This window comes from Phacochoerus africanus, chromosome 15, assembly GCF_016906955.1.
Source record: "Phacochoerus africanus isolate WHEZ1 chromosome 15, ROS_Pafr_v1, whole genome shotgun sequence".
Lineage (NCBI taxonomy): Eukaryota > Metazoa > Chordata > Mammalia > Artiodactyla > Suidae > Phacochoerus > Phacochoerus africanus.
This window is the reverse complement of record NC_062558.1, coordinates 42621714-42635718: the sequence shown is the minus strand read 5'-3', so window position 1 is coordinate 42635718 and position 14005 is coordinate 42621714. Positions and strand designations below refer to the sequence as shown.

Genomic DNA, 14005 nt, shown 5'->3' with positions numbered 1-14005 from the left:
CACGACAGGAACTCCTACCAGAGTGTATTAATAGGGCACTGATAGTGTCATCTACATAGGATCTAGCCACCCTTCACATATCATTAATGGGCTATGGAGAAGGAGCGAAGAGACATTGACTGAATCCTGATAGGTCTCAGGCACTATAAACGCTATCACATTGACTTCCATCCCAACTGTGCAGGGTAGAGATAATGGTCCCCATTTACAGATGGGGAAAACAAGGTTCAGGAAGTGAAGATACCTCTCTAAGGACACACAGCTAAGTAAGATGCTGACCCAGGTCTGTCTGAATTTAAAACCAATGCCCTTTCTACTGGGCACTAGAGCTTTTTGCAAACAAGAAGACATTCACCTACTGCTATGGAAGTCCAAAATTCTTTTTATTACAAGAGAGTGTTAGGAAGGTCAAGGGACCCAGGCTGGCTGCTTCTCTTCTGTTTTTAGACACAAAAGACAACAGAGCCTCTCACCACTGGTTGGGAGAACCAGTGACCCATTTTACAGGTGGAGGAAATGAGGGTAGCGGGAGGATCCAATGTTTTGGCCACTGCGTATTCTCAGGGTTCCAATCACCAAGCCAGAGTGGAGAGCACCCTGCAGAGAGAGTTGGCCTCCAGAGTGCTCCCCAGATCCCTTGGAGTCTGACTTTCCCACTGGACATCACAAAGCCCAAAAGCAGAGAGGGCAAGACTCTAGGAAGGCCCCGTATCCATCAGGGAACTAACTTCCCAAACCTCTTCCCCTCCCTACCCCCACCCCAGGGCACACCTTGCTTGACCAAAGAGAGACTCCCAGCAGCAGGAGCTTCTGATTCTTCTCTGGCCCTTTAAGGCCTCTGAAAACCTCTCCTTACTTGGTATTCAGAGCATTTCGATCAGTTCAGCCTTCTAAGCTGGGAGGGTCAGGGACTCATTAGCAGATGCTTAAATGTCAAAGGGAGACCTGTCTCAGCAGAGCTGGGCTTACAGAGTCTTTCTTCCTTTTCCCACTCTTGCAGTCTGGCCCCCTGGCATCCGGGAAGGCAAAAAAAAAAAAAAATCACTTGATGAGATGCCAGTGTAGGAATTCAACTTCCTCCAGGGAGGCAGAGCTTTGTCTGCCCCTTCTGGTGTACTCACAAGTCTCATCCATGTCCGTCTCTGAATCATCCACCCAATGTTTATGCCTCCATTTTAGAGATGGAAACACTGAGGCTCCAAAATGAGAGGAACCATGCCAGGGTCAGTGAGGAAGGGTGGAGCTGCCTGGGTGCACTGTGTAGAGGAGAGCTGCCTATTTGACAGGTGAAGACACTGCCTTTCAGTGAGGAGAAGGATAGTCAGGATTAGAACTTGTGTCTCTGAGCCACTGGTCTGCTGCCCCTGGGCCAGGCCAGCTCATCCAGAGTCTGTTGATCCTGGGAAGTTCCATGGCCTTCTACTGTGGTACCAGGCCAGATGGCCTCTTCTGGAGCGCCCCACCCCACCCCTGCCCAGCCGAGAGCTGAGCCCCCTCCTGGCCATCTGGAGATGTGTGCTGATATGGCCCAAGAGACAAGCACCCAGCTGGGGGTGATAGAGGAGCAAAACATTTGGCCCAGGAGGCCTAGATGAAAGTCTGTGGGCTCACAGGACCCTGCCTGATGCCCCAGTACCCTCAGTTACTCAAGGTCATGTCTACAAGAGGATGCGAGGGTGACCCCTAACAACAGGCAATCCCAAAGACCATCATGGGTACACTCCAGCTCTCCATGGCCATGGTCAGAAACACACACTCCTGTGCAGAGAACCCATATGCAAGGTCTTCTGTGATACAAAGGACTGGACTGATGCCAGCAGTGCCCCTGGCTGTGGGCTCCAGGTGTGAGGTCTCCATGCTCTTAGTGTCCTGGGAAAGGATTCAGTCTGGGCTGGACTCCAGCAGAAGAACCCACCCCTCCTGTTACATTCTCTCCTATGGCTCAGACGTGAAGTGGCCTTGCACTAGGGAAACAAACATTCTGTTCAAACCTGGGTGCTAGTTGTTAAGGGGTTGTTGGGAAATGCCTACCCCTAGTGACATTGGGCTAGTCCATGGGAGGCCTGCTGAGGCCCAGCCTCATCTTTTGGTAGAAGTGGGGGAGACCTCCTCTCTGGTAAGTGGTTGCCAGGCAACCCGGAGAAAGCACACAGGATTATGTCTCCTCCCCTTGGTAAGGCTCATCCCGTAGAGGTTCGATGCACAACTATACAGCCACAGTCTGATGCCCACTGTCAGGCGAGTGGACACATCTGCTCACACAGGGTCCTAGACTCCCACATGGGCAGACCCAAATGCACTGGGATGAACCAGGGCCGCGGGGCCACATTTATAGTCTCAGCACTCAGCATCTACACACCCAAACAGGTAGATCTGTATTCCTATCATGACCAAACCCAGTCTCACACACACACTCACAGACACACACACACTGCCTTCCTGTCACACATACTGTACACACGTCCCACTTCCCAGACACACCCTCACTACAACCAGGCCCAAGCTACCCTCATGGTCTGTCCCTCCTGCCCCACTGATGCTCTCATGCCCACATCTGCCCCCAAACCCCCAACCCCTTCTGATACAACTCTGTTTTCCCCTGCACAGTCCTGGGTTGAGGATCTCAGACCCCTCAGGGTGGTGGGAGGAGCTCCAGGAGGAAACCACCATAGAAGATAAGAGGTGATGGGCTTTGCACCCCTACAGTGTACACAGGACTACCTAGTTCCAAAGGAGCTGCCCTTGTCTTCAACCCCCAAACCATTGACAATGGCAACCCTCCCAGCCCCAGCTGTGACCCAGGGGGATTTTATGATGGGCCTTCGAATAGGGTCCCGGTGGGGAAGAGGCAGGTTAACAATTTGAATATGGCTCTGGAGATTCAGTTCTCAGGGTCAAGGTCTAGTATTTTTGGGTACTTAAAGAGAATCAGAATTTAGTATCAAGAGACCCCAGAGTGACGGCCCAGACTTTGGGAATGATTAATGATCAAAGTGGAATGACTGTGAAGGGCAGGGGAGGGAAAATAAATGTCACAGTGTTTTAAAAATGCTCAGAGCCTGGGGGTGGTTTCTTAAAGAGGGACAGCCCAGAGAGTGTGAGGACTGGGAGCTCAGATGTTCCCAGGTTGGAATCCAGATAATGCTACTTGTCAGCTGTGTGGCCTTGGGCAGTTCACAACCCCCTGTGAGCCTGTTTCCCCTTCTGTATGATGAGAAGAATGAGACCTACTTTGTAGGGATTAGAAGGACAAGGCATATCAAGTGTTTATACTGTGTCTGGCACACAGAGAGCATTCAGTAAGATCAAGGGTGGAAAGATCTCACATTCTAGTCTCAGCTCTGCCTCTTGTAAGTTGAGTGACTTGTGTCTGAGCCTTGAGCTTCTCCATCTGTAAAATGGGGATCCTTATACCACCATGGTGATGTAAGGGTTCAATGAAACCACATGTGTGAACAGTTCAGCCTTGTTCTCAGCTGATAGCAAGCGACCCATATATGGTGGCTGTAATAACAATGATATTGCCATATGAGCACATAATTAATCATCACAGTAGATTATTATTATTGGAAGGAGCATGGGCTTGAGAGACAGAGCAACCTGGCTTTGACCTCACTCTGTTCTTTGATATCTTTGTGACCCTGGAAGCCAGAGAATCTCCTTGAGCCTCGGTTGTCTCATCTGTAAATGAGAAGCATCTGTGGCATCTGTTGCTCATGGCTGGTGCATCAATGGGGGCTCCATTAAACACTAGTGGAGTTTAAAGAGAGAAGGCAAGTCCTCTTCTGAGAGCAAGACCAGCATCTCTTTGCCCTGGGACCTGATTTGGTATCCAGCCGAGTTTTCTGGTTAAGCAAGGGTTTGTCCACACTGCTTCCGGCTTTCCACCTCATTGCTGAAAATCTTAAGCTCAGATACCCAACTCCCCTCCCTATCCTTACCTTGTACAGCACATTCTCTGATCTTCATTAAACCTTCCTCAGGGTGATTGATGAAATGGGGCTCCCCTCCATGCACCCTGGGCCATGGGATGGGAAACAGTCCTGTGTTCCTTCATAGGACACTAGTGGCATTTGAGGTGTGACAATTCCTCATTTGGAAGGTGGATAACAGCCCTATACAGAAGGGAATCTGCTAGTCTAACTCCCCTCCCTGTCATTTACATGTGAGGAAAATGAGGCCGGGACCACAGCACGCACCAGCATGGCTGCTGCCTCTCCCACCAGCCTGGACTGAGAGATGGGGAAACTGGAGGAGATGGCATTGGATGGTGTGAGCCTGCAGCATGCTCCAGAAATTAGCCATTTAACCCAATTCCAGATGTCTTCTCAGCTTGTTAGATTTGCCGCCACAATGAACAACTTCAGGCTACTGGGTGCCAGGTGGTAGAAATAATCACTAGAGTGCCTTTGACAGCTGAAATTTAAAATTATCATTCCTAGACTCCCTCCCTCTCCTCCACCATCCTTCTTCCCAGAGAGTAATTTCATAGCCTTTTCTTTGCACTTAAATATAGATACATATGTATATGCTAAAGAAAAAGTGGTTTTATACAATAGGTAGACCCAGATACAGACATAGATGGAGATAGATGATTTTTGCAGCTTGCTTCACTTTCCCCCAAGGGTTAACATTATGTTTCTGAGATAATCCTTAGTATGTTTTTTGCCACTTGGGTCCTTAGTATCACCATGTAACCTCCTCTCTCTAAGCCCTGTTACTCTCATCCATAAAATAAGGGTTTACTATGGACCCTGCAAAGTTCCCAAAGAGATAAAATGCGATGACATTTGCAAAGTTCTCAGAAGAGTGGATTACACATAGTACCTACTCAATAAATGGCACCTACTTTTTAGGCTCCTGACTTAGATTCACTGCATCAACAATGTTCTTTGTTTTATGTGAAAACTGTGCTTCTAGGAGTTCCCGCTGTGGCATAACAGTATGGGCACTGCCTCTGGAGTGCTGTGACTCAGGCTCAATCCCCGACCAAGCACAGTGGGTTAAGGATCTGGCATTGCCTCTGCTGTGACATAGGTTGCAACTGTCACTCAGATCTGATCCCTGGCTTGGGAACTCCATATGCTCTGGGGTAGCCAAAAATAAAAAACCTATGGTTAGAAAAGTATATACAATTCAAATTTGAGAAAAGTGGAACCCAATTTAAAATGAGCATCGCAGTCCTTTAGATAAATTTGACAAGGGCCATTTTTTAAATTTGTCTTTATTACATTAAAAATTCATGTACACTTTCAAAACAGAAAAGAGTTTTACCAAAAGATGGAAATAAAAATTGCCTATTCTATCAGTCAGAGTTCTCCAGAGAAACAGAACCAATAGGCTATATGGGTATATATTAATTAAGAGATTTACTTAAGAAATTGGCTCATGCAGTTGTGGAGGTAGGCAAGCCTGGTATCAATAGGCTGAATTCCTTCTCTGGAAAACGTTTTTGTTTTCCTCTTATCCCATCAACTGGTTAGATGCTGCCCACCGCATTTTAGAGGGGAATCTCTTCTAGGTCTCCTTTAAGTCAACTACCTGTAGATGTTAATTCCATCCACAAAAAACCTTCACAGCAACACCTGGACCAATGTCTGATCAAACAACTGGGCACCGTAGCCTCACCAGATTGACACAAAACCTAACCATCACACCCACTATTCAGAGATAACCATGGTTGTGAATGTTTTGGTATATGTGCCTCTAGAGATTTATATTGAGAGATAATTGGTGTGCAAAATTGCTATTTTATATTATGTGGAGTTTCATATTCTCAGCTTTTATTTAAGCTATAAATCCTTTCTATCTCGAACATAGCTTCATCTCTAAAGTAACCTTTAATATCATTGTTTTTGATAGGGCATAGTATCCCATTGTGTTGTCATTCCATACTTTATTTGTCCAATTCTTCATTGTTGGCCAGTGAGGTTGCTTCCAGTCATTCATGTGCTAATTTAAATAAATGCTGCAGTGAGCCTCCTTATTGATAAATCTTTGTGTACATCTGTAGTGGATGCAAAGGGCCCCCACTCAAATCCTCTTTACCACCAATGGCTCACATCTGCCCCCTTGCCTGAAAAATGACCCTTGGCCCAACAGCCTCTCCCAGGAAGTTGTGTCCCATGGCCAATAACTGACAGACATTGGGGAGGGGGCACACAGCACCAAGGTTCATCTGTCCCTTTCCTTAAAGTGGGACCAACTCTGTGGTGCAGTTTACTCTCCAGGCTGAAGGTGGGACCCAGCCAAGGTCACATGCTTACTTCCTCTGCCCTGTTCTGCTTCCCCTGCTCTTCTCCCGAGAACATGCCCTCAATAAAACACTGTCTTAAGTTGTGCTTCTAGTAAACCCAGCTTAAGACAATGTCTCTGAGTATTGTTTTGAGGATGGCTTCTGTTGAACAGACAGCAATGGCCTCCAAATTTTCTAGTGCATGACTGAGAAGTTTCCAAATTAAGTTACCTTAAAGGGAATCCTTCTGACAAATCAGTCTCTTGTAGCACTGGGTGGGCAAACTCCTGGGGCCCAAGGTTTTCCCACTAAAGCCCAGGATGATGGGAGGGAGGGGGGCACCCAGGTGCTTGAGGAGGAGCAGGAAAGCCCTGGATCTTTTGCTTCCCTCCGTCCTCAAATGCCCAGCCCTCTCCCAATGGGATCACAGAAATCTTCCGTGGCATCTATCATGTCCCTGAATGGGGAGTTGCCACAACCAAGAATAAGGAAGTGAGACATAGGAACAGTGATGAAGAAAAGGGAATTGTGTGGCCTGGCAAGAACATCTCAGTGACGTGGGTTGTTGACAGAGCTGCCGGGGTTGAGTTTTCTAGCTCATGAGTCTCCACTGTGTGGCCTTTGCAAGACTCTCGCCTTCTCTGGGCTTCAGATTATAAGCACTTCCTTCAAAAGGTAGTTCTCCCAGCCTATACCTGACTACTCCCTTTCCCTCTGGCTCTCTAGATGGAAGTGCAGTTTTCCGAGGCTGCTTCCGCAGGCCTGACAACCTCTCCCTGGCCTTGCCCGTGACGGCTGCTATGCCCAACATGTCCGTGGACAAGTGTGTGGACCTCTGCACAGAGAAGGTGAGCCCACTCCTGCTCATAGAACTCCAAGGAGGCCAATGTGAAACAGCTGGAGGAATGGGATGCTTGGCTGGAGGAGTATGAGCTCAGCCAGTGATTACTGTGATCTGTGACATGGGAGGGGAATGTGACCATTTCATGTGGATCCGAAGGGTAGGAGTTGGGTGGGATCCATTTCTTACCCTTAGAGGAAGCATGTTTGTTCTAATAGTGAGGACTGCTCAAAATGAGGGTGACATATAAACTGGGCCTAGAAGCGTGAGTAGAAGATTGCCAGGCAAAAGCAAGAACAATCCCACCTTGGAACAGACTGAGTTCCCCATCACTGGAGTTATGTAAGCAGAGGCAGGCCAGGTGTGGCATCCAGAATTTGGGGCATTGGATAGCACTTGGACTGGATGATCTAATGGATGGTCCTTTCTCAGCCTGAGATTCTTGATGGCTGACTGTTTATCTTTCCTCCCTCACCAGGCAGGGAGCTCCACGAGAGTGGAGACTGCCTAAAACACTTTGTGACCACCCCTGATACCCAGCATGGAGCTAGGCTCATCGCTGGTGCTCAGTGATGTCTGACGAGCTCCATCCTTCCACTCAAGATGAGCTAATTACTTGAGAGTCCAATGGAAAACCACCTCTCCTCCACCCCAAGAAGGCGGTTGCCCATCTTAATCAGCTAATCTTTGATGAGGACCTCCTTTGTTCCAGGCCCCTGTGCTCAATGCTGGGGGTGCAAAGTCGACAAGATATGGTCTTTATCCTCAGTGATGGAGGCAGACTTTGTGGCTCTTCCTGGTGCTCAGCCCACAGCCCAACTCCCAAAGGCCCCTGCCTGCTCTGTGTCATCCTGCTTGGCTGTTTATCTCATCAAGGCTCCTCAGCCATGAAGCACCTCTCAGGAAGACCACTGCATCATGGATGCTGCTCCTTACTGAGTGCCACCTCCATGCAGCCCTCTGCTCCCACGGGTCATATAGTTTCCCTCTCATAGCACACCTAGGAGTTGGGAAATTTTATCCTCATTTCACATGTGACAAAACTAAAGCTCAGGCAGATGAAGTCATTTGCCCAAGCTCACAGTATAAGCAAGTGGCGGAACCAGGACCAACATCAAATCTGTGTTCTTGATTTCTAAGCTCCCCTAGAGATCCCACAGAGAGGCATCCAAGAGCCATTCAAGGGCAGCCAGGCAACTTCAAATCACTGAGCATCTCCCGAGTGCTTGCTCTGCTCCCAAGAGGCATCCTGGAAGGTCAGGGGCAAAGTGTATAAGATTAAAGAAGGTTTGACCATCTTTTGTCCAGCTTTCTCTCTTGGGCAGGATTCCCCTCTCCTGTGGCATCCTCTCCAGGTGGACATTCCTCATCCCAAGGGCCTGGGGGAACCTACAGATCAGCTAGAGCTGGGGGAAAAACATACAAGGCAGTGAGGTCACAGGGCAAACCCGTGTGGGAAAGGGTCCAACTGTACACGGGATTAGAGGGAAGCAAAATTGTGGGGGAGGCAGGAGAGGATATAGGAAGGCCCTGCTGCAAATCTCCCTCTCCTATTTTCCTCGAATCTCCAGGGAGCCACAGGAGGAAAATGGAAGAGATTGAGTTGACAGGGGTCCAGAGCTGCTTGTGGCCAAGTGGTGAAGGGTCTGAAATGTAGGGTGTCAAAGGAGGCTTCAGTATGTGTCACCTGCTAGAAAACACCATCAGTCACTGCCCAGGCTGACCTACCTGCATGTCGTCATCTCTTTGATCTTTGGCTATGTGCTATAGTTCATATTTAATATCTGTTAGAAGGCAACCAAACCTACCATGCCAAAGCTCACTAGATCCAGCCGCAGAGGTGTGACCTTGGTTTGAACCCGATGATTCCTAGACCAGCTACCAGGAAGGGTTCAGGTCCGTGGGCCCGAGTAGAAGCAAATTGGACAAAGGACAGTCTGTTACCCTCCAGATCTCAGTCCATCCCACTCCTACTTAGCTATTCCATAGAACAAATAAAGCCACTAGGAACAGCTCTTCCAGCAAAGACTGTGGCTACACATAGGTATCAGCAACTTCTTTGGCTTAAAAGAACGGATTCAGGCAGCTTTTCCCAAAGCGTGGGCTTTGTGTCACTGTCAGACCCGGTGGATTTACTGTGGAATTAAGCATAGCCATGAGAAAAACATTTGCTTTTCCATTTTCTTAAAGTCCTCCAGGAGAAAGCTGCTTCTCGGTGCTAAAATGTCTTTAACACCTCGCTCCCCTCAACTAATCTCCCTTTTACAGGAAAAACAGAGCCCACCCCAGGCCCAGAATCTTGGCGGACAGGGTGTCTGATTAGAATTTAATCACATGGTTTTGTTTTCTTAGTACTGGGGTTTCCAGTACCGAGATCTATGGAAATGCTGCTTTACCAGTACTACTACCGGGAGTGATATAAAGTTTCCTTTGAAATTTGAGTTTCAGAAGGTGACTTGACACATAAAGGAAACAAACAAATAAGTAAATAAATAATAGTGCAAGAAAACAAAAAAGAAAATGGTAACTGTGTGAGGCAATGTTAGCCTGAGTGTGATGATTTCACAATGAATATACATCGAAACATCAAGTCGTACATCTTAAATAGATACAGTTTTTGTCAGTTGTACGTCAAGACAGCTGGAAAATGTAATGGTACAGGAGATAAACAGGGAAAAATACTGCTAATGAAGCTTGGGGACCTAAAGTCAGGGAGAGTGATGGAGAAGGGGATGGTTGGAACACAAATCCTATTCTACATCCAGAGTCTGGGCTGTCCCAGGATTTGGTGACCTTCTTCCCCTTCTTCTCCCTCTTCATTCCCAGGAGTACCCGCTGGCAGCCCTTGCTGGCACTGCCTGCCACTGTGGTTTCCCCACCACGAGATTTCCCCTCCACGAGAGAGAGGACGAACAGCTCTGTGCCCAAAAGTGCAGCGCGGAGGAGTTTGAGAGCTGTGGAACCCCCAGTTACTTCATCGTGTACCAGACGCAGGTCCAAGGTAAAGCCAGCCCCCACCCCACCCAGCAGACCCCCAGAAGCTCTCCTGATGGCCACCCAGAGATGCTCCAGCCAGTCCATTCCATCCAGGCTGTCAGCAAGAGGAACTGTGCAGGACAGAGGGCAGAGGGCAAAGGCAGGGCCAGGGAACGTGGCCAGACTTAGAGATCCTGGATGGGCAACAGAGGGAGGGCCCCGGGCAAGGGGGACAGTTCTGAAGACCTTCATCTCTGTCCCTTGTACTGAGGACCCCCTCGGTGGCTCTTCTTGTAATGGAGGGGGGCAGTGAGATTAACGGGAAGACATTGGAGTGTAGAGTGGGAGACTTGGATCTCTAACACAAACCCAGCGCATAATCCTGAATGAGTCATTTCCGCTTTCAGGGCCTCAGTTTCTCCATCTGTAAAATGAAGCTGTAGATTGTTGGTTTTCCAATTCTAGGGTGCTGTAAATTTACCTATAAATTTTTCTTCTCTTTCTCCATCTCACTCATCCTTTCCATGTTCATCCTTCTCCCTTTGTTAATGGAACCCACACTTAGTGTTCAGCTCCTCTTCCCTCTCTTGGGGCTTCCAGACTGTGATGATAGTGGTGGTAGTGGTGCTGATGGTGGCACTTAGGGTTTCTCTAGATCTTTCTTTGTGCCAGACCCAGTGTTGAGTCCTTTATATGCATTTTCTTGCTGATTCCTCAGCTTTCCCATGAGGTGGGAACAGTCATTATACCTGCTCTACATGTAGGGAAACAGACTCAAAATAGGTAAAGGACTTACCTGAGGTCCTGCTGCTTATAGAATTTCTGAATGAAAATCATTTTTCCTGATGAAGGTCATGAAGAGTGGGTGGCATTTGGAAAGTTGCCTTGCTGAGACTCTCAGTCCAAAGGAAACTCATGAAAGACCTGAAAACACTTGTCCACATACTATGCAAGGTCCACCTACTTTGCCAAGCCTCATCTCATTTAATGATGTAAAACCCACAGTATGCCTATGATCAGGGCAATATTATCCCCAATTTACATATTGGGGAACCAAGCCTCAGAAGGGTTAAGAACTGGCTCTAGTAACACATCTACAAGGGTGATTTGCTTTCAGGTCTCTGACCCCAAAGCCCCTGCTAGAAACCCCCGCCCAGTGTGAAGAATACTCCCCACACCCTCTGAAGCCTGGAGGGCTAACAGATACCACTGGCTAGACCTCCTCGTCATCTCCCAGGAACTAGGCTCCCATGTATGGTCAGGCAGGTCAAACACTGCACAGGCACAGCCTACAGGAAAAGCGATGCCTGAAAGCCAGCCCACGCTCATGCCATGCACTCTAGATGGTAGTGCATCTGCTTGGAGGAGAGGAAGGGTACCTTTGATTTGCATAAAGGTGCTATAGGAGCTAGTGACAGCCCCACCAATAGCCTGTCCCTTGTTTGGCTTAATGGAGGTAACAGTGGTGGTCAGCTGTGGCTGCTTTCGTGGCAGCTGAATCCTGCTAAGAGCCCAATGAGCAGGAATGTGTTTAGCCAGTGCTGCCCTTGCTTTATTCATACTCCAGAGGAAGGGTGAGTGTTTGTTAGTTTCCAAGAAGTGTTGGTTAGTCTGTGCAGAACTGTATCGTCCCAGCTTGGCAGAAGGGTCATGCACAGATTAATTATCCCATGACCATGAACAGCCTTTATGTGGACAGAACAGACACTGGAGCCTTTTCTTTTCTTTTCTTTTTCGTCCTTTTTTTTTTCAAGGGCCATACCCGCAGCATATGGAGGTTCCCAGGCTAGGGGTCTAATCAGAGCTACAGCCACCGGCCTACAGCCACAGTGACGCAGGATCTGAGCCGCGTCTGCAACCTACACCACAGCTCACGGCAATGCTGGATCCTTAACCCACGGAGCGAGGCCAGGGATTGAACCGGCAACCTCATGGTTCCTAGTTGGATTCGTTAACCACTGAGCCAAGAGAACTCCACGGAGCTTTTTCAATAGCAGACAGCAAACCCCTGATTGGTGGGTTTTCTAATTCCCAGTGCTCGGCCCTGGGCCACTACTGGGTTCTTCAGTTTCCCATGTCAGACCCACAGGCCCTACACACTTGGGAGGTTTGAGATGCACAGAGAGGTTGAGTAGCTCAGCCAGAGTAACACAGCTAGGACAGAGGGGAGTTGGGATTGAGACCTAGGCAGTCTGGGTCCTGAGTCTGCACTCTTAATCTAAGCTTCTCAACATACAAGGCAAATACTTCACATGCATTATCCACTTAATCCTGTAAAATTTATTAGCCCCACTTTACAGGTAAAGAAACCTAGGCTCAGAGAGGTGAAAAGCCTTGTTCATCAGTGTCACCCAGCTAGGTCACAATAATCCTGGATCGAAACCCAGGTCTGCCTCCAGTATCTGCTTTGATTTATGGAGTTTAAGAACCAAATAAACTTCCTTTTTAGTGAAGAAAACAACTACCTTTACCTTGCCTCCCAGGCAGTATTCGAATGGAGAATTCTGTTTTCAGGGGAAATTGAGGGGCCAGGTTCTTTCTCTCTCCCGACATTTTATTATGAAAAAATATCAGCCCTCCAGAAAAAAATGGAAAGAATCACGCAGTGAACATGCTGCACTCATCCCATAGATTTTACATTTGTCAACGTTTTGTTCTATTTACTTTGTCATACATCTCTCCATTTCTCCATCCCTCAGTTTTTATATTTTTGGATGCATTTAGAAGTAAGTTGCAAACATCATTACATTTTGATCTGCAAATCACTAACTATAATTCAATATTTTCTTATGATTTTTCAAAGTAGCATTTACGTAGAACAAAATGCACAAACTTTAAGTGTACATTTTAATGCCAGCTGGGTCCTATCAAATCCACATCCCTGTCTTAATATAAAACATAATAACACTCCAGAAAGTTTTTTGCATCTAGGCTCCTTTTTGCAGTATATTCCCATGAAAACCATCCCCAGACCCCTACTTGGCTTCAACAAAGATGTTTTTGGTTTAATTTTTTCCAAAGTCTGCCTTTCTCTGAACAAACAGATTAAATGTACGTGGCAGGGGAAGAGAGCTGCATCCCTGGCTGGTAGCATCAATGTTAAGAATTCATAAGGTATGAGCCCTGTGTTAACACTCAAGACCCATTCTCTTTCAACCCTCCTGACAACCCCAGAATGTCATCACTGTGATCAGTCTCATTTTACAGGTGAGAAAACTGAGGTTTATTCATATCCATCCTTTTTCAAGGCTACCCAAGCAAGGAAGTGGCAGAATTGAGATTTAAAAGTAAGATTTAAAACTTTCCCCTTGAAGGGCTGTTGTGAGAAAGCCATGCAGCTCATGGTAGATTCAATAATGGAAGCTAACGCAGAACAGGAAAAACCAGGGTACAGTCTTGGATGGAATTATAAGAAGGGCAGAATGATGGGTGGTATAAGATGCTGCCAAGTAGACAAGTGAGGTGAGGCTGGATTGGATGCTTGATTGTCACTGATGACTTTAGCGGAAACTAGTTGTGTGCAGTGAGCAGGGAGGAGCCCGGAGGAGCCAGGGGAAGGAGAAGATGGGATGTAGGGTGTGGAGAACTCTGTCAGATGTCCGGCTGAATAGGGTGAGGAGAGAGAGTGCTTGCTGGAGGGGGAGTTTTTAAATGATGAAGTTGTTTGTTCATGTTTAGATGCTGATAATCAAGCCAGCTGAGAGAGAGTGAAGATTTAGAGAGAACAGATGGAGCTATGAGCTTGGGGCGGGGGGAGAGGGGGGATGGGATGGAGACGCTAGAACAGGGGATGGTCCTTCTTTCCCAGAACTGTGAGGGAAAGAGGAGAGGATGTGAGACAGAGCAGTCTTGGGAGCTAAAGGGGTAGGGGAGCTGGGGCGGGGGAGGGAGGGAGGTTTGCCTGCCATTACTGCATGGTAAATTAGGATTGAGATCATCAGCCAGACTGAAGA

At 47.7% G+C, this 14005-nt stretch overlaps 1 protein-coding gene across 2 annotated transcripts in view; it reads left to right on the top strand.

The window, feature by feature from the left end:
• Nucleotides 1-14005, top strand: part of WSCD2 (WSC domain containing 2) — a 103006-nt gene that overhangs the window by 75582 nt on the left and 13419 nt on the right. For both annotated transcript variants that reach the window (XM_047761083.1, XM_047761084.1), the window contains 2 exons: nucleotides 6962-7083; nucleotides 9903-10077. In XM_047761083.1, the coding sequence (XP_047617039.1) occupies nucleotides 6962-7083; nucleotides 9903-10077 (297 nt within the window). The remainder of the gene's footprint in view (nucleotides 1-6961; nucleotides 7084-9902; nucleotides 10078-14005) is intronic.